The sequence below is a fragment of the Podarcis cretensis genome, assembly GCF_951804945.1.
Source record: "Podarcis cretensis genome assembly, chromosome: 4".
Taxonomy (NCBI): Eukaryota; Metazoa; Chordata; class Lepidosauria; order Squamata; family Lacertidae; genus Podarcis; species Podarcis cretensis.
Window position 1 is genome coordinate 3,470,663 of NC_137173.1, and position 19,664 is coordinate 3,490,326.

Below are 19,664 nucleotides of genomic sequence, written 5' to 3' on the forward strand. Positions count from 1 at the left end.
CAGTTTGGCTGGCATGGCCTCTTCCTGTTCCAGGGCCAGCTGAGTCTCGCACATCCATCTGTGCTCTCAGGAAGCCTCTGAGAGATTGGAAGAAACCCTTTGGTCTTCTGCCAAGTTCTGTCTGTCTGAATGAGAAGCTCTAGCAAATCCTACAAAGCAAATACATTGTTCTGTTACAGAATTTGTAGGACAGGGGAAAAAATGGTTCCCTGAGCAAGCATGGAAAAGTCTTGCTGGGAGCTAGGGCTGGACTTCACCGCATCCCAGACCATGAGCTATCTTTTTGAAAAGGAGGAGGAAGAGGAGAAGAAATAAGTCTCTAACCTTCAAGCAGAATGTGGAGGCAACTGAAGGGATTTCTGTGAGATCCTGGTTTCTACTTCTGGCCAGTCAATGCATTTAGTCAGAAGTGACTGACAAGGGAGTCAATTGTATCTTGTGAAAAATGGATGCTTGGCTCTTGTGGGGGTCCTCAGGAGTTGTTCTCCCCCCACCCCAACTCCCCTGCTTCTGTCTCCTTTTCTTGCACTTGGACTCTCTGCCGCTCTCCAGACAGACCCCTGGGGTGGGGTCCCTTTTTCTTTGCTCTTAGGGCCAGGTATGTATCTGGCCAACCCCCTGAGAGCCAAGTGGGCGGGGCCAAAGACACCTCCCTTGAAATATAAGCTGGAAATTTTTTATTCTTATTTTCTTATTCTTCTTCTTATTATTATTATTAACACACACACACAGCCACTGATGCCAAGGTCCCTCGAGGTTCGGTGAGTAGCGGCGCCCATTTCCAGCTGCTTTGCCAGCACCAATCCCTTTGGGGCAGAGAGGATGTGGTCCTGGGATGCCCTGCTCTGGGTGCGAGGGGATTGCTGCAGTGGCCTCCGTGGGGAGCTGCCCTGGGAGACGACTGGGAAACTGGTCCCCAATGCAGCAGCCAGACTCTGGGCTGGGATCCCTCTCTTTATTCCAGGCCTCTCTTTCCTACTTTTTTTTTGGGGGGGGCTAGTCCACCTCCTCCTCCAGCTTTGGAAAACCATTTGCAGATGTTTCCTCTGTTGTGCAATGAGGCTGAGTGACGTCACACAGATTTAAAGTCCCAGGGACTATTTTGTTTAAAGAAGGGAGATTTTTTTCTGAAAGGGGGGGGGGCGGAGGGCCAAATGAGTTTGGGATCCTCTGATCTGCAGGAAGGAGAGCGTTGCAGACCTGGCCCCTCCCTGGCAGGACCCTCTCCTCCTCCCTGACTTGGGTCCCCCCCCCTGCAGGAGCAGATCTGGCCCCCCCACGCCCCCTCCCCTGCTGCAGCCCTGGGACCCCCCCCCGTCTCCCCACCGCACCCTCTGGGGGGAGAGAGAAGAACTCACCAGATCCCAAGAGGGGAGAGCGAGGCAGCCCTTGCAAGAGAGACCCCAAAGCAGGAAAGGACTGGGGGGGGGAGGGGCCTTGGCTCTGGAGGACCTGCCCCCCCTGGCTTCCTGGCCTCTCTAGGAAGGCAGCTCACTTCCCTTTAACCCTTGCAAAGCCGAGTCCCTCCAGCGCAGCCCTCTCTCGCTTGGCAGAACTTCAGATTCTTATTATTTGTTATGCATTTTGGGGGGCAGCTGCCCCCCCGGCTCCGCCCATGCCCAGATATCCTTTTGGGGGTGAGGCTCTTGGCTGGACTCTGAGCATCTCCCTCCCTTGGCCAGAAACCAGAGGAAGAGCCTGCAGGGAAAGGGGCTTTGCTGGAGGCAAGGAAGCTCCTCCTGGAATTCCGGAGTGGAGAGAGAGGAGGGGATCCCAGGGTCATCTAGTCCAACCCCCAGCAGTGCAGGGATCTCCGCTCAAGCATCCAGGGCAGATGGCCGTCCGATCTCTGCTGAGAAACCTCCAAGGAAGGAGAGTCCCCCACCTCCCAAGGGAGACCTTTCCCCTGCCCAACTGCTCTTAGATGTCCCTCAAGGCAGCGGGTCCTGAGTTCGAGCCCTGCTGAAATAATCACACTCAGCACTCAGCCAGAAACAATTACAATGTGAAAAACTTTATAAGAATAATTCAAAACATCAAAACTAACAAACTTAAGTCTCTGAAAGTCCTTAAATGAATCACGGTGGCAGACTTTACCCGGCGGAGAACAAGCTGAGCACTGTTCCAGAGTATTTTTCATTCTCATGTAATTATATCTATTTGAAAAAATATTGGTTAATGAAGAAATCTTTCTAACTTCGAGTGTTGAACTAATTGGCTGATGAAGAATTCAATAAAACAGTAGTTGTTATCTGGAAACACTTCATCAGAGTTCAGAGTTGGACTTGAGAACTGGACATTTGCTGATTATACAAAGTTTCACGAAGACAGGAGTGCCTGGCCTGCTCTGGTCCATGGGGTCACGAAGAGTCGGACACGAATAAACGACTCAACAACAACAAACAACAACAAAGTTTCACAGCTTGTTCTCCACCGGGGAAAGTCTGGCACCATGATTCATTTAAGCACTTTCAGAAATTTTCAGAGACTTCAGTTGTGTTGCTTTTTGATATACCTGACTCATATTTTGCAACACAGAAATAATTGCACTGGCTACCAAGGAGGTACCAAGCGAAGTTCAAAATAAATCATATTCTCATCATGAATAACCAAAACTTTCTTATGCATGTTCCTATGCAAACATACAATAGTATGCCATTTCCCTTTCCAGAAATGCTTACTTGCTAATTCAATGGACTAAAAAAGGATGGTGGTTGTTACTATTTTTTACGTTGATATACCACCCTTCATCAAGAGTTCTCAGGGACGTTTAAAACATAGAACATATTAAAAGTAGACAAATGATTAAAATGATTAAAAGTAGACCTCAAATTCTTTAAGGGAGGGAGATGCTCAGAGTCCAACCAAAAGTCGTCCCCCCCCCCCGAAATCCACAAAAAATAGTAAAAATCTGAGGTTCTGCCAAGGGAGAGAGGGCTGAGCTGGAGGGACTCGGCTTGGCAAGGGTTAAAGGGAACTGAGCTGCCTTCCTAGAGAGGCCAGGAAGCAAGGGGGGCTGGTCCTCCAGAGCCAAGGCCCCCCCCCTCCCCAGTCCTTCCCTGCAAGGAAGGGGGGGTGTTGCTTTGGGGTCTCTCTTGCAAGGGCTGCCTCGCTCTCCCCCTCCTGGGATCTGGTGAGTCTCCTCTCTCTCCCCCCAGAGGGTGCAGTGGGGAGACGGGGGGGTCCCCAGGGCTGCAGCAGGGGAGGGGGCCTGGGGGGCTGATCTGCTCCTGCAGGGGGGGGGGAACCCCAAGTCAGGGAGGAGGAGAGGGTCCTGCCAGGGAGGGGCCAGGTCTGCCACGCTCTCCTTCCTGCAGATCAGAGGATCCCTGACTCCCACGAAATCTCCCTTCTTTAAACAAAGGAGTCCCTGGGACTTTAACTCTGTGTGAATTCGCTCAGCCTCATTGCACAACCGAGGAAACATGTGCAAATGGTTTTCCAAAGCTGGACAAGGAGGTGGACTAGCCCCCCCCCAAAAAAAAAGGTGGGAGAGAGACGCCAGGAGTAAAGAGAGGGATCCCAGCCCAGAGTCTGGCTGCTGCATTGGGGACCAGTTTCCCAGTGTCTCCCAGGGCAGCTCCCCACGGATGTCACTGCAGCCATCCCCTCGCACCCAGAGCAGGGCATCCCAGGACCACATCCTCTCTGTCCCAAAGGGATTGTTGATGGAAAACCAGCCGGAAATGGACGCTGCTACTCACCGAGCCTCCAGGGACCTGGGCATCAATGGCTGTGTGTGTGTTCAGCCATCTAAGAGAATAATAATAATAATAATAATAATAAATTAGCCGCTTATATTTCAATGAAGGTGTCTTTGGCCCCACCCACTTGGCCCTCAGGGGGTTGGCCAGATACATACCTGGCCCTAAGAGCAAAGAAAAAGGGACCCCACCCCAGGAGACTGTCTTGAGAGGGGCAGAGAATCCAAGTGCAAGAAAAGGAGACAGAAGCAGGGGTGGGGGGGTGGGGGGAACAACTCCTGAGGACCCCCACCAGGTGAGGACCCCCACTAGAGCCAAGCATCCATTTCCCACAAGATACAAATGACTCCTTTGTCATTCGGTTCTGACTTCATGCATTGACTGGAAGGCAGCAGAAACCAGGTTGATTAATCTGGCAGAAATCCCTTCCGTTGCCTCCACATTCTGCATTGCTTGAAGGCTAGAGATTTATTTCTTCTCCTCTTCCTCCTCCTTTTCAAAAAGATAGCTCATGGTCTGGGATGTGGTGCAGTCCAGCCCTGGTTTCCAGCAAGACTCAGGGAACCATTTCCCCCCCCTGTCCTACAAATTCTGTAACAGAACAATGTATTTGCTTTGTAGGATTTGCTAGAGCTTCTCATTCAGACAGACAGAACTTGGCAGAAGACCAAAGGGTTTCTTCCAATCTCTCAGAGGCTTCCTGAGAGCACAGATGGATGTGCGAGACTCAGCTGGCCCTGGAACAGGAAGAGGCCATGCCAGCCAAACTGGGAGCAGTGGGGGATTCTGGGAAAACTCTGTGCAGAAGATCCTGGGTGAGGAGGACACCCTCCGCTCAGAGGTGCAGAGCCAGCAGTTGAGGCAGTTCTGCTGCCAGGAGGCCAAAGGACCCCGAGAGGTTTGCAGCCGACTCTACCACTTTTGCCACCAATGGCTGAAGCCAGAAAGGCACACGAAAGCTGAGATGCTGGACCTGGTGATCTTGGAGCAGTTCCTGGCTGTCCTTCCTCTGGAGATGGAGAGCTGGGTGAGGGAATGCGGAGCGGAGACCAGTTCGCAGGCGGTGGCCCTGGCCGAAGGTTTCCTCCTGAGTCAGGCAGAGGAGAGAAAGCAGGTGAGAGAGACTTTCCTCTGGATACTCCCAAGGGGCTCCAAACAGGACAGAAAACATCCCATAATGCTCTATTGATGGCCCATCCTTTTTCTTGGAAGACATCCATGGAATGAGATATAACACCCTTTAAGTCTTTGTCATTCTCCTTCTAACATTTCTCACCATTCATTCTCTGTTTTGAATCCTTGTTGCTCTTTCAGGAAATGGATCTCTTTGCAGAAATGGACCTGGATTCCTGTGAGGCAGAGAGGCCTCCGTTGGACACCAGAGAGAGGCCACTGGGTAAGGAGGAAGGTGGTTTTTCTCCACTGGTCTCATTCTGTTGGTTTTCCAACACATCTGAGGGTTCATTTCATCCTGTTTTGGGGGGAGACAGTTGGGAACAAGGGTCCAGAGGAGGGGAGATGTATCTCTGCACAAACAAACATATGAAATGGGCACAAACATCCAAATGCTCTCAGTGGGTAAGTCTTTCTCAAAGGCCCATCTGTAGTTAGAGATGCCCTGTTTCACCTGTGAGAGAAGCAGGCACTCCTGGCGCCCTGCTTACCTTTTTTCTCTTGCAGGTGACAGAATGATGCCAGCAAGACCTCCTGATCCGCCTTTTCATGGGGGCAGAAGAGAAGCAGCGGCTGTGGAACCAGATCAGGTCAGGGGAAGCTGCCTTGTGGGGACAGAGGCCGAGGGATGGAGCAATGTCATGGACTGGTTGGGCACAGAGGAATGGTGGGAGGAAGCAGCCGGGGAACCAGGAAGGGAAGATGGCTCAGAGCCGAAGGAGTGGAGGTGGAGGAAGGATGAGCGGTCAGAGGGAGAAGAAGGAGAAGCCTGGGAAGAGGAGGTGTCAGAAGCTGAAAGGGTAACAGGGCTTAGTGAGCTGGGAGACTCTGTGGCAGAATGCAGTGCAGAATCAGAGGCAGAAGAGGAAGGAGGCGAGTGGGAGAGGAAGGTCGAGAGGCTGATGTGAGTCAGGAGAAGGAGGAGCCACCGGTGGCTCCCTCTCCTTCTGCCAGAAGCCACCCTTCCTGCTTGTCTCTCAGAGCTAGGAGACGAAAATAGGCTTATTTTAATTAATCACTGAATGCTAAAATTGTTTTCTAAGCAGCTGACAAACAAGAACAAATAGTGGCCTGGATTCACCTAACCAGCCCCATCAGATGAAAAATGGGGCCTGCCCCCCATTCCTCCCCCTCTCCATGCCACCCTGAACCGCTGGAATTTGGCTCTAGGGCTTTGGGAGGGAACCTTCCTGGAACAGCTCAGGAGGAGAGGAGAAAGTGGATCCTTCCATTGAGGAAACTAGAATGTTTGGGTAGGCAGAATGACTTGGAAAACACAAGGCGGAGTAACACCTATTTGCACAAAGACAAATACCCATAATTAAAACGCAGAACCCATAATTAAAATGTGCAGCAAAGCAATCCTATTGAAACACTGCAATTAATCCTATTGAAACACTGCAATTAACAGGAAGGAAACCCCAGAGCATTGTGGAGCAGATCATATTTCTGCTGTCTCAGAGGCGGACATTTCACTTTTTCTTTTAGGGTCCAGTGTGCTTTGAAGATGTTGCTGTTTGTTTCACGGACGAGGAGTGGGCGTTGCTGGATCCTGACCAGAGAGCTCTGCATAAGGACGTCATGGAGGAGAATCGTGGGATCGTGGCCTCTCTTGGTAAGGCTCCCTGTGGGATCGTCCTGTTTGCCTGGAAATTCAAAAAATACGTCTATAGACCAACCTCACATATTTTCACAGAGCTCAATAGTGGCCCCTACAACACCTGGGAACCTAACACCCCCACAATAAACAGTAAATTACAGTTTTCTCTTTGAACAATCTTCCTCAGATTATTCCTTTTTTTACCACGATTGGGCTGGTCTGAACTGCCCAGGCTATCTTCAATGTCAGCTTCAGAATTGTTAGGAAAGATAGTAGCTTCAGGTTTTCTGCTTTTGTTTTTGCTCCTGTCAGTCTTGGGTTGACCCAAAGAGATGACTGACATTGGAGATGGCGGGGATGCCATGACTGGGCCAAACAAAATTCATCCCAGAGAAGAGCTAGGCTTATGGAATCTCAGGTAGTAGTAGCAGTGGTGATGGTGATGATGAAACAATGGTACCTCGGTTTACAAACTTAATCTTTTCCGGAAGAGGACTGTTCTTAAATCAAGGTACCACTGTAGTAGTAATAATAATTTTTGTTTATACCCTGCCCATCTGGCTCCATTCCCCCAGCCACTCTGGGCGGCTTCCAACACACATATAAAAATGAAACATAAATAATAATAATCTGATCCCATATATAAAGAACTTTAACTTTAAAATGAACAACTTATACTAGTGGCCAAAATTGTGGAAACCTATTTTGAAAGGTGTATTTCTGAGGTTTGGTGGCTCATAACACTACTTTTGTGTGGAGTAATACCATAAAATTATATAGCAATGGAAAGATAATTTAATGAAGAATATAATGCAATGAATTTTATGAAGGAGTATTTATTAGAACAGCAGTCATAAAGAAAAAATGTGAAACCTTTGGTAACCATTGGTAACCTTTAGCTTTAATTACGGCCTTACAACGCCTTCCCATGAAGTGAACCAAGTTTTTAGTTTTGCAGCTGTAATAATGTGAAACCAAGACTGAATTATTGTCTCTGTTCATTGGGCTTTAATGCTGGGTTGCTTCTGAATAACAAGTTTCTTTAGTCGGCTCCAAAGATTTCTGATTGGGTTAAAGTGTGGGCTATTCAGTATGGACTAAAGTGTGGGCTATTCAGGTTGCCATTAGTATGCTGATGACACCCAACTCTATCTGTTGATGGATGGCCATCCTGACTCGGCCCCAGACACACTGACCAGATGTTTGGAAGCTGTGGCTGGATGGTTACGTGGGAGCCGGTTGAAGCTAAATCCTTCGAAGACAGAGGTCCTGTGGCTGGGACGGGACGATATGGGGTTGGGGGGGGCAACTCCCATCTCTTGCGGGGGCGCAATTAGTGCCAGCACCGTCTGTTAAGAGTTTGGGTGTAATCTTCGACACCTCCCTTTCCATGGAGGTGCAGATTGCAGCTATAACAAAGGCGGCATTTTTCCATCTTTGCCAAGCTAAGCAGTTGGCTCCTTACCTCTCTCGCCCTGACCTAGCCACTGTGATCCACGCGACGGTCACCTCCAGACTGGATTATTGTAACTCGCTCTACGTGGGGCTGCCCTTGAGACTGACCCAGAAACTCCAGCGGGTGCAGAATGCTGCAGCGAGACTCCTTACGGGGTCTTCGCTGCGAGATCACATTCATCCGGTACTATACCAGCTGCACTGGCTCCCAGTGGAGTATAGGATCAGGTTTAAGCTGCTGGTTTTAACCTTTAAAGCCCTATACGGCCTAGGACCCTCGTACCTACGGGACCGCCTCTCCTGGTATGTCCCACAGAGAAACTTACGGTCTTCAAATAAAAACATCTTGAAGGTCCCAGGCCACAGAGAGGTTAGGCTGGCTTCAACTAGAGCCAGGGCTTTTTCGGCTGTGGCTTCGATCTGGTGGAACACTCTGTCACAAGAGACTAGGGCCCTGCAGGACTTGACATCTTTCCGCAGGGCCTGCAAGACAGAGCTGTTCCACCAGGCCTTTGGCCAGGGCACAGCCTGACTCCCTCCTTTGGCAATCTTCACGGAGCTCTGGCCCAATGGTTGCCATTGGTTTGATTTGAATTAATTTTATAATGAATGATTTTAGAGTGTTGTGTTGTACTGTTGTACTGTTTTATTGTTGTTAGCTGCCCTGAGCCCGGCTTCGGCTAGGGAGGGTGGGATATAAATAAAATGTATTATTATTATTATTATTATTATTATTATTATTATTATTCCCAGGCCATTCCAGCAGTGAAATATCATTATCTTGAATGTACCTTTTGCACACAGCAGCAACATGACATAGAGCTGAATCCTGCTGAAAATATATAAATGCTTCGGTATCTGGGAAAAGATCCCCTGCGGAACACTTCAGTTTGGGCTCACGTATTTCGTTTATGCATTTTCCCGCATTTATATTCCCATTAATGACGCAAATTCTGCCCACACCTTTTGCTGCCATACAACCCCAGATCATCACACTGTCTGGGTGTTTCACAGTCGGTGCAATGCAAGAAGAAGCTTCTCTGATTCTTCTCCTCTTCTCCGATTAAAGAAACTCGTGTTTTTCATGCCATCACTACCAAGCAAGGTAGTGTCCTTTTTAAAAAAAATAAAGTTTTTTATTTATACAACAAGAAAAAAGAAAAAAAACACAAATACCAAATTACACACAAATTACAAAAATAACCATAGACACATAATTTTCTTAGCAAACAAGAAAACATCTATTGGTCTTAACACTAAAGACCCAACCTCCCGTCTATTCCATATTTCAAATTCATATTACTTATTGCCAATACACACTTTTATCATAATTAAACTTATTCTTAATAAATCTAATTTCTTATATCTACCTTGCAACTATTACTGAAGTTCCTCGAATGCTGCGACAGAATTTAAACTACTATATTTATTTCTCAGATATTCTTTGAAAACCTCCCATTTTGAAACAAATTCCTGTTTTGATTTATTCTTTATTTTTTCTGATAAACCATCTAATTCGGCATATACTGTCAGCTTTTGGATCCAATCTTGTATAGAGGGGATTTCATAACTCTGCCATTTTGCTGCGATCAAAACTATTGTTGCCGCCGTCACATATAAAAAGATACTCTTCCTCTTTTGTGGAATATCCTAATCTGTTATTCCCAGGAGGTAGGCCTCTGGTTTTTTATTGAAAGAGATCTTTAGCATTTTTTGCATTTCTGCATGTATACTCTCCTAGAATACCTCTATTTTCCTACATATCCACCACATATGGTACAATATTCCTGAGTCTCTGCATCTCCAACAATTACTTGACACATTTTTATACATTTTGGAAAGTTTCCATGGTGTTAGATACCATCGATGTTGCATTTTTTGAAAGTTCTCTCTAGTAGTGTAACAGTTTGTGAATTTCCAATTGATCTTCCATAAATTTTCCCATTGGGCCATGGTTATTGAATGGCCAAAATCCTGGGACCACCTCACCATTGCCACTGTTACCTCCTCCTCCTTGACTGTCCAGTCAAGGAGGAGTCGATAAGTTTTGGAAAGAGTTTTTCTTTTAGAATTTACAAGAATTTACAAGATCAGATTCGAATCGGGACATTTCTGTTGAGAACCCCTTTTGTTTGTCAGGTGCTTGTTCCGTGTTGTAATGGTTATAAGGGGTTACTTGTGCGTAAGTTGCCGTTACTTTCGGCTAGATTGCCTGGCTAACCATGCCTTGGCTGACAGCCCTCCACTCCGTGACCGGTCAGTCAGTGGGCGTTTCTTGAACCTCTTCCAGCATAGAAGCTGTTTGACGCCCAGTCTCCACCTACTCTCCCTGTGCGGAACCCTTCTGCGCAAGGAAGGACTGGGCAGAGGTGTGCCTGCGCTCTCTCCACTAGTTTCGGGTGAAGAGTCTTGGAGACCCCTCTCCGAATCCTCCATCTCCCTCCCTTCTCTGCTGGTGTTGCGCTGAATTCTTTCCCCTCTGCTGGTCCCCTCTCCTGCATCGCTCGGGAGCCTTGCCTCCACCTCTCTCTCCGATGTCAGTTCCCTGACATCCACCTCCCTCCCAGGACCCCCTCCACCCCCGGCCCAACCCTGTGACATAACTTCGTCTCCCTCTTCAGCCGACGATGCAGGGAATCCCTGGAAGGAGCTGCCGTCGTCCTCCGAGGACTCAAACCGCGCTTCCCACCCGCTCCGATTTCTTCGTGTGGGACGGGCTTCCCAGTCCGATTCCTCCTCCTCCTGACGCTTCTCCTCCTTCCTCTTCGGAAGTGGGAAAACCCACAAAATCCTCTTCCTCGTCTGTGGTCCCAAATTGCTCCTCCCAGAATCTCTCTATCGGTTTGGGCGTACCCGGATACCTGTCGTGGAACTCCTCCACAAGATATCCATCATCTATCTCCCCCGCGGGAACCCACGTGTTTTCTGACTCGGGTTCTCCCTCCCAAGTCACCAGGTACTCCACTTGCCGCCCCCGCCACCGTGAATCTAGGATTTCCATAGCTTGGTTGTGGTGTTCCCTCTCCTCTACCTGCGGGTGTCTGATGCCTTCCCCCTCTCCCCCCCCAGAACTCCCGTTCCCCTCTGTATGGTGAGAGTAGGGACCTATGAAACACCGGGTGGATTTTCATGCTGTCTGGCAACTTGAGCCTGAATGCCACAGGGTTCACTTGCTGCGTTACCTCAAAGTGTCCCAGCCGTTTTGGCCTTAGCTTCTTGCAGCCTCCCTTAAAGGGTAGCCCTTGGGTGGACAACCACACCCGGTCCCCCACCCTTATAGTCTCCCCTTCCTGGCGGCGCTTGTCTGCTTGCCTCTTGTAAACTTCCTTGGCCCTTTCCAAGTTCATCTTAAGTTGCTGGTGCAGGGCCTCCATTTCTTCCACAAACTGTTCTGCCGCAGGCACGCTCCACCCTTCCTCCCCCCTCCTGGGAAAGGCCCTGGGGTGACACCCATAATTGGCCATAAACGGGCTCATTCCCGTGGACACATGCTCAGCGTTATTGTACGCAAATTCAGTCAGCGCCAGTCTCTCTACCCAATTGTTCTGTCTCTCGTTGACATAGCAGCGTAGGTATTGCTGCAAAATACTGTTCGCTCTCTCTGCTTGCCCGTTGGTTTCCGGGTGTCTCGCCGTTGAGAATCCCACCTCCACCTGCAATAAGTTCATGAGCCTCCTCCAGAACTGCGAGGTAAATTGTTTCCCGCGATCCGAGATGACCCTCGAAGGAGCCCTATGCAGCCTGAAGATGTGATCAACAAACAACTTGGCCGTTTCCTCTGCCGTTACTGCATGTGAGCAAGCTATGAAGTGGCACATTTTGGTTAGCAGATCCACTACTACCATGACTGCTGTCTTCCCTCTAGACTTGGGCAAATCTGTCATAAAATTGATAGATACCACCTCCCAGGGTCTTCCCGGTGTGGGCAAGGGTTACAGCAACCCTGCGGGGGCAGCCCTCTCCCCTTTAGCCCATTGGCAGCGGTCACACCCACGTACATACTCTCGTACATCTTCCCTCACCCTTGGCCACCAGAACTGCCTGGTAACCAGCAACATGGTTTTGTGTTGACCAAAATGCCCCGCCGTTGGGTTGTCGTGAAGCTGTTTGAGCACCCTTTCCCTCAAGGTCTCCCCTGGTACGTACATCGCCCCCTTGTAGTACAGCAGCCCTTCCCTTTCCTCAAAGCCTCCCTGGTTTTCCCTTGCTTCCCGGAGTTCCCTGATTCTTGTTTGAGCGAATTCGTCGTGGCGAATCAGCTCGGTTAGTTCTCGTTTCCCAACCAACGCTCCCCCACACACCCATCGTTCCTCTGGGAACATGTGTCTGACTTCCGGCGGTCCCTCTCCTTCCGTGTACTCTGGCTTCCTGGACAGCGCGTCTGCCCTTACGTTCTCTTCTCCCGGCATATACCGGATCTCGAAGAAGAACTTGGAGAACTCCTGTGCCCATCGAATCTGTCTCTGGTTGAGAACTTGAGCCGTTCTCCAGTATTCCAAGTTCTTGTGGTCCGTGCACACCTGGATCTTGTGCTGGGCCCCTATTAGCAGATGTCTCCATTGCTGAAAGGCTGCGTAAATTGCAAGCAGTTCGCGATCATACACCGTGTAGTTTTGTTCCGACTTGCTCAGCTTCCGCGGAAAAAAAGCGCATGGTCTCAAGCTTTGCTGCCCCCCCCGGCTGCAACAACACCGCTCCGACGGCCCGATCCAATGCGTCGGTCTCCAGCCTCATTGGCTTCTGCAGATCCACGTGCAGAAGTTGCTCCTCCGAAGCGAACTCCTTCTTTAGTCTTTCGAAGGATTGTTGGGCACTTTCTGTCCAGACGAACTTCCTTTTGCTACTGAGACAATCCGTGATGGGTGCGGTCAGGTGGGCAAAGTTTTTGATGAACTTCCAGTAGAAGTTGCTGAACCTGAGGAACCTCTGCACATCCTTCCGTGTTTTGGGGGTCTTCCAGTCCAGCACCGCCTGCACCTTGCTGGGGTCCATAGCTAGGCCCCTGTCCGACAACTTGTACCCCAGAAATTCAACTTCCCTGGCGTGAAATTGGCACTTCTCCAGCTTGACCCACAACTGGTGCTTCTGCAGTCTCTTTCGCACTTCCCTGACGTCCTTGACATGCTGTTTCTCATTGTCCGAATAGATTAGGACGTCGTCCAGAAATGCTACGCAGTTCTTGTACAGCAGGGAACCCAACACGTGGTGCATGAAGGCTTGAAAACAGGCGGAGCCTGACTGTAATCCAAATGGCATGACTAAGTACTCAAGGGCCCCCAGGGGGGTAACATGGTGGTTTTCCATTCATCCCCCTCCCTCATCCTAATCAAATTGTACTCCCCCCTGAGGTCCAGCTTGGTGAAGATTTTCCCCTTCCTCACCCGTGTTAAAATATCATCAATTCTGGGCATTGGGAAGGTCACAGGTTCGGATACAAGGTTTAACGCCCTATAATCCACAATCAATCTGGGCTGATTAGTGTTCTTTTTGTCCACAAAGAACACCGGACTGCCCCCCACTGCCTTAGATTCTCTTATGAAACCTCTTTTCAGGTTCTTGTCAATAAAGTCTCACAACTCCTGCATCTCCCTGTCAGACATGGCATACAGCTTACCCACCGGCAGCTGAGCCCCTGGGAGCAAGTTGATTTGGCAGTCAAAGGGCCTATGTGGTGGTAGCCTGTCCGCCTCCTTCTTACTGAAGACCTCCTGCAAGTCAGCGTACTGTGGCGGCACCTCTCCTCTCGGCTCCACCGTCATTCCAGCCACCCTGGCCACCCTCAACCTTGGCTTCCCTCCCCTAGACAGTGTTCCAAACAGTGAGCTGACCCAAAGGTGACCGTCCTCTGATGCCAAGCCACTACTGGATCATGTAGGGCTAGCCAGCTCATGCCTAATATTATTGGGGGTCCCGCCAGTGTGGCCACGTGAAAGGCAATGGTTTCCGTGTGCCTGGAAACCTTCATTCTCATTGGTGGGGTTTGATCCCCTCCCAGCAGTTCCCTGCCATCTATCGTTGTGACTTGGAGGGGGAAATCCAGGGGCAGTAGGTGGAGTTGGTGCTCTAGAGCGAAGTCCTTGCTGAAGAAATTGCAGGAGCTGCCTGAATCCAGCAGTCCCTTCACCTTGACTGGGTGTCCATTTGGGAGTTCTAGCACCACCTCTATGGCTATTGACGCCTTGGGGGGGGTCCTGGTTGGGGCACTTCAATTAGTTGCCGGCCTGGCTGCTGTGCCTGCTGATTGGCAGCCGTGTTGGCGTTTCCCTGCATCTTCTCCTCTTCCCCCTCCTCCTCACCACCAGCGGCTCCCATCATCCCTTGCCAAGCCTTTCTTTGTGGACAGGCCTTGGCAAAATGTCCTGGCCGTTGGCAGAGGAAACACTTGGTGCTTTTGCAGTCCTTTCCCTCCCTCTTGTGCCCTCCGCTGGCGTTTGAAACCTCACGCGCGCACGCTCCATCGATTTCCATTGGCTCAATGGACTAGGAAGGCTGCCTTGGCATCTCAGGAATGCTCAAGGCAACGCTCTCCTCTCCCCTCCCGCTTCTCCAAAGCGCGCGCTTCCTGTCTTACTCCTATCGCAAGCACAGCTTTGGTCAAATCGTCCATCGATTGTGGGCGGGGCATGCGGGAGAGCTCGTCCTTCACGGCTGGGGACAACCCCTCCTCAAACAGCATTTGTATAAGGGGAGAATCTAAGTTCCACTCCAGCCGGTGTATTAACATCGCAAAGAGGGACCAGTAGTCCCTAACTGATAGATTCCCCTGCTTGCACCCCATCAGTTCCTGTCTGGTCACACTCTGTTTCACTTGGCTGGAATACATCGCATCCAAAGCCTGAAAGAACTCCCGAAGGTCCTTCAAGGCAGCATTCTGCGTAGCCATTAGGGGCCTGACCCATTCACGCGCCCCATCCTGCAGATGCCCCACGATATATGCCACCCTCTCTGCGTCATCAGCAAAGTCATCGTGCTGCAGTTCCAAAGCGTACTCTATTTCCGTTTGGAACGCGTTATAGTCCTGGGGCTTCCCCCCAAACTTGTGTACCAGTCCTGGCACCTTCCTTGCCACGGGGGTGGGTCTGACCTGCGCATCCTGAGCTCGCCTTTCATTCAGCCATGCCGTCAGCAGAGCCACATGTTGTTCCAAATCTCGGTTCCTCTCCACCAGATTCTGCACACCTGCAGCTTGCTCCGCGTCGCCGCCGGCACTTCTAGTCTGACTTATGGTCTCCTGCCTGTGCACAAGTAACGTCAGAGACTGACGGATTGCTATAATGGTTATAAGGGGTTACTTGTGCGTAAGTTGCCGTTACTTTCGGCTAGATTGCCTGGCTAACCATGCCTTGGCTGACAGCCCTCCACTCCGTGACCGGTCAGTCGCTTGCAGAATCCATCAGTGGGCGTTTCTTGAACCTCTTCCAGCATAGAAGCTGTTTGACGCCCAGTCTCCGCCTACTCTCCCTGCGCGGAACCCTTCTGCGCAAGGAAGGACTGGGCAGAGGTGTGCCTGCGCTCTCTCCACTAGTTTTGGGCGAAGAGTCTTGGAGACCCCTCTCCGAATCCTCCATCTCCCTCCCTTCTCTGCTGGTGTTGCGCTGAAATCCTTCCCCTCTGCTGGTCCCCTCTCCTGCATCGCTCGGGAGCCTTGCCTCCACCTCTCTCTCCGATGTCAGTTCCCTGGCACGTGTGTAATATGAGACCTTCCTGTTGCGTTTGTAAAGGAAGTCTGAGTCATTTGCTTGGAGAAGTTTGAACTGATCGGACATTTTTTTTTGTAGAGCTGTAAAGTCAGAAATAAACAAGATGTAAAAGGACTTTCTGACTATTCTTCTTTCCCCTGTGAAAGAGGAGAAGGGGGTGTGCATCTTCCACGCTTTTAAATACCTTTTTCATTTCATTATAGAACATCTCCCAGAAAGCCTTAATTCTTGGGCATGTCCACCAAAGGTGAAAGAATGTACCTTCAGTCTCTTTGCATTTCCAACATTTATTATCGGACAAATGATAAATTTTTGCGAGCTTGACTGGTGTCATGTACCACCTGTAGATCATTTTCATTATATTTTCTCTTAAGGCATTACATGCCGTGAACTTCATTCCTGTGGTCCATAACTGTTCCCAGTCAGCCATCATAATATTATGTCCAACATCTTGTGCCCATTTAATCATAGCAGATTTCACCGTTTCATCCTGAGTGTTCCATTTCAACAGCAAGTTATACATTCTTGACAAGTTCTTAATTTTGGGATCTAACAGTTCTGTTTCCAATTTTGATTTTTCCACCTGGAAACCATTTTTTTTTGTCTAAATTATATGCCTCCATTATTTGGTAATAATGGAGCCAGTCTCGCACTCTATTTTTTAGTTTTAATCTCACACTCTGCAGTTTTAATCTGTCTCCCTCTTGTTCCAAAATTTCCCAATATTTTGGCCATTTGGCCTCCATATTGAGCTTTTTCTGAGCCTTCGCTTCCATTGGTGACAACCACCTTGGGGTTTTATTTTCAAGCAAGTCCTTATATCTTATCCAGACATTAAACAGTGCTTTTCTGACATATGGTTTTTAAATGCTTTATGTGCTTTGACCTTATCATACCACAAATATGCATGCCACCCAAATACATTGTTAAAACCTTCTAGGTCCAGCACGTCAGTGTTTTCAAGAAGCAGCCATTCTCTCAGCCAGCAAAAAGCGGCTGATTCATAATAAAGTTTTAAGTCTGGCAGGGCAAATCCACCTCTTTCTTTAGCATCAGTTAATATCTTAAATTTTATTTGAGGCTTCTTGCCCTGCCAGACAAATCTAGAGATATCTCTCTGCCACTTCTTGAAACAATCCATTTTATCCAAAATTTGCAATGTTTAAAACAAAAACAGCATCCTTGGCAATACATTCATTTTTATCACAGCAATTCGGCCTAGCAATGATAGCTTCAGATTTGACCATATTTCTAAATCCTTTTTCACTTCCATCCAACATTTTTCATAATTATCCTTAAATAAATTCACATTCTTGGCAGTCATATTAACCCCTAGATATTTCACTTTCTTAACCAGTGTTAATCCTGTCTCCTTCTGAAACCTCTCTCTCTCAGTCACTGTTAGGTTTTTCTCTAAAACCTTAGTTTTCATCTTATTCAACTTAAAACCCGCTACCTGACCAAATTCTTGAATCAGTTCCAGTACTCTTTTAGTACTAGATTCTGGCTCCTGTAATGTCAATACCAAATCATCGGCAAATGCTTTCAATTTGTACTGTTTAGCTCCGACTTGTATACCTTTAACCAATTGGTCCCTTCTAATCATGTTTAAGAGAACCTCCAGGACCGATATAAAAAGCAATGGAGAGATTGGGCAGCCTTGTCGTGTTCCTTTCTCTATCTTAAATTCTTCCGTCACTACATTATTCACAATTAATTTAGCTTTTGTTCTGAGTAAATTGCACCTATGCCGTTTTCAAAACCTTGACCAACCCCCATCCCCTGTAAATTCTTCTTCATAAAACTCCAAGAAATATTGTCAAAGGCTTTCTCCGTGTCCACAAATATCAGAACTGCTTTAGTATTAATATTCACTTGTAGTTTCTCTAAAATGTTAATTATGTTCCTCGTATTGTCAGACAAGTGTCTGCCCGGGAGAAAGCCCGCTTGATCTTTATGAATTTCTTCTACTAACACCTTTTTTAGTCTTTTAGCCAAAATATCTGCAAAAAATTTATAATCCACATTAAGCAAAGATATGGGGCGGTAGTTCTTGAGCTGTGTCTTCTCAGACTCTGTTTTCGGTATAAGTGTAATATAAGCTTCCTTCCACGACTCTGGTGCCTTTTCCCCTTCCAATATTTCATTACAGACTTCCTTTAAGGGTTGTACTAACCATTCTTTCAGGGATCTATAATATCTTGAAGTCAGACCATCCGGTCCTGGAGATTTGCCTAGTTGCATGTTCTGGATGGCCCCTTCTACCTCCTGCTCCGTTATTTTGTAATTCAACATTAGCTTATTTTCTTGAGAGATTTTTTGTAATCCATTTGTTTTCAAAAATCGATCAATGTCCATTTCTTTCTGCATCTCCTGTGTATATAATTGTTTAAAGTACCTCTGGAAGCACTTTCTGATCTCCACTGGATTCTGTATATTCTTTCCTTCCACTTCCAAGTTTGTAATGGTATTGAGTTTTTGTCTTTTTTTCATTTGCCAAGCCAGCAGTTTTCCGCATTTATTTGCCGATTCAAATGTCTTTTGTCTCATCTGTTTAATTTTCCATTCTATTTCCTGGTTCATCATTTTCATATATTGTACTTGATATAACTTTATCTCTTTCAGAATCTCCTGTGACTTTGGTTTCGCTCTCAGTTTCTTTTCTCCTTCCTTTATTTTCTCCAAAATCTTGTCTTTTTTCTCATTTTGAACATTAATCACATTCTGTTGTATCAGAAATCCTCTCATAACCGCTTTGCTTGCGTCCCAAATTACTCTTTTTTCAACAGTGGTGTTCATATTTATCTCAAAATAGTTGGGCCTTCTTTGTCACTTCTTCGTTCCCAAACAGTGTCATTCATCCTCCATCTGAAGGAACCAATTGGTGTTAGTTTCATTTCCATCTTCACAGCATTGTGGTCGGAGCAAGTTTTAGGGCAAATTTCCACCTTTCTAGTCTTCGGAGCCAGTCCTCTAGTCACCCAAATTTGGTCAATTCTTGTCCATGTCATTTTGGCCTCAGAGAAGAAAGTTCCCTCTCTTCCCAAGGGGTTCTTCATTCTCCAGATGTCAACTAAATCCATATTGTCAGTTATATCTAAAAAAGTTTTTGGTAGTCTACCATCCTTGGTAACTACCTGTCTCTGTGCCTTGTCCATATTTGTAGACACCACTCCATTCATATCCCCCATCAGAATCATATTGTAATCCATATAGTCCATCAGAGTCTCATGTAACTTTTTTAAAAATTCCGATTTCCCCTCGTTTGGTGCATAAATGCCTACTATCAAAAATTTCTCTCCTTGTGATTGGATTTCAATTGCAAAAAATCTTCCTTGGTCATCTTTAAATAAAAATTTCAGTGATAGGCTCTCCTTTGCATAAAGTACTACTCCTCTTTTTTAAACTTTGTCTGATGAAATAAATTCATGTCCCAGTCTTTTATTGCTCAATACCTTCCTGTGTAGCCTTATCACATGTGTTTCTTGTAGACAAATCAAGTCCAATTGTTCTTTTTTTAATAAATGAAAGACTCTTTGCCTTTTTTCTGGGGAGTTCAGTCCATTAACATTCCAGTTTAATGCTTGCAGTGCCATGATGTAGTTACTTTGATTTTCCTCCAACTGCGCCCAATGCTTGCTCTTGTTCTGTCGGTGGTGTTGGTATCACTTTCATTGGGCAGTCCAGTCCAAAGGATAGTGTTGCTATGTCCACTATCGGTGATCTTCTGTCCAATACTTTTTGCTCTAGTCCTCTATCTGGTGATCTTCTGTCCGATGCTCCTGTCTCTTTTCCAAGTTCCTTCTGCAGATCTTCTTCGTAGTTACTCAAAAACTTTTCTTTATCCTCAACTGATCTTATTTTTATTTTCCTTCCTTTAAAACTGAAGGATAGGCCTTGGGGAAATTCCCACCTGAAGATGATTCTGTTCCTTCTCAGCAGGACAACCAGATCTCCATAGTTGGACCTAAGGTCCAAAAGATGTTTCGGGATATCTTTGAATATTTCCACTCTTGACTGCTGTATTACCAA

At 47.6% G+C, this 19,664-nt stretch overlaps 2 protein-coding genes and 1 long non-coding RNA gene across 8 annotated transcripts in view; 2 read left to right on the forward strand and 1 right to left on the reverse strand.

The window, feature by feature from the left end:
* LOC307215182 overlaps positions 1-19,664 on the forward strand; it is a 207,672-nt gene that overhangs the window by 137,063 nt on the left and 50,945 nt on the right. The gene's annotated exons all lie outside the window — the stretch shown is intronic.
* Positions 1-19,664, reverse strand: part of LOC307214688 (uncharacterized protein) — a 193,246-nt gene that overhangs the window by 132,067 nt on the left and 41,515 nt on the right. The window lies entirely within an intron of this gene.
* LOC307214670 (uncharacterized protein) overlaps positions 1-19,664 on the forward strand; it is an 86,665-nt gene that overhangs the window by 60,479 nt on the left and 6,522 nt on the right. For 4 of the 6 annotated variants that reach the window (XM_079973506.1, XM_079973510.1, XM_079973507.1 and 1 more), the window contains one exon: positions 6,366-6,492. In XM_079973506.1, coding sequence (XP_079829632.1) covers positions 6,366-6,492 — 127 coding nt within the window. Of the gene's footprint in view, positions 1-4,325; positions 4,819-5,018; positions 5,101-5,384; positions 5,468-6,365; positions 6,493-19,664 lie in introns of all 6 variants that reach the window. The other 2 variants (XM_079973508.1, XM_079973509.1) reach the window with 1 other exon arrangement.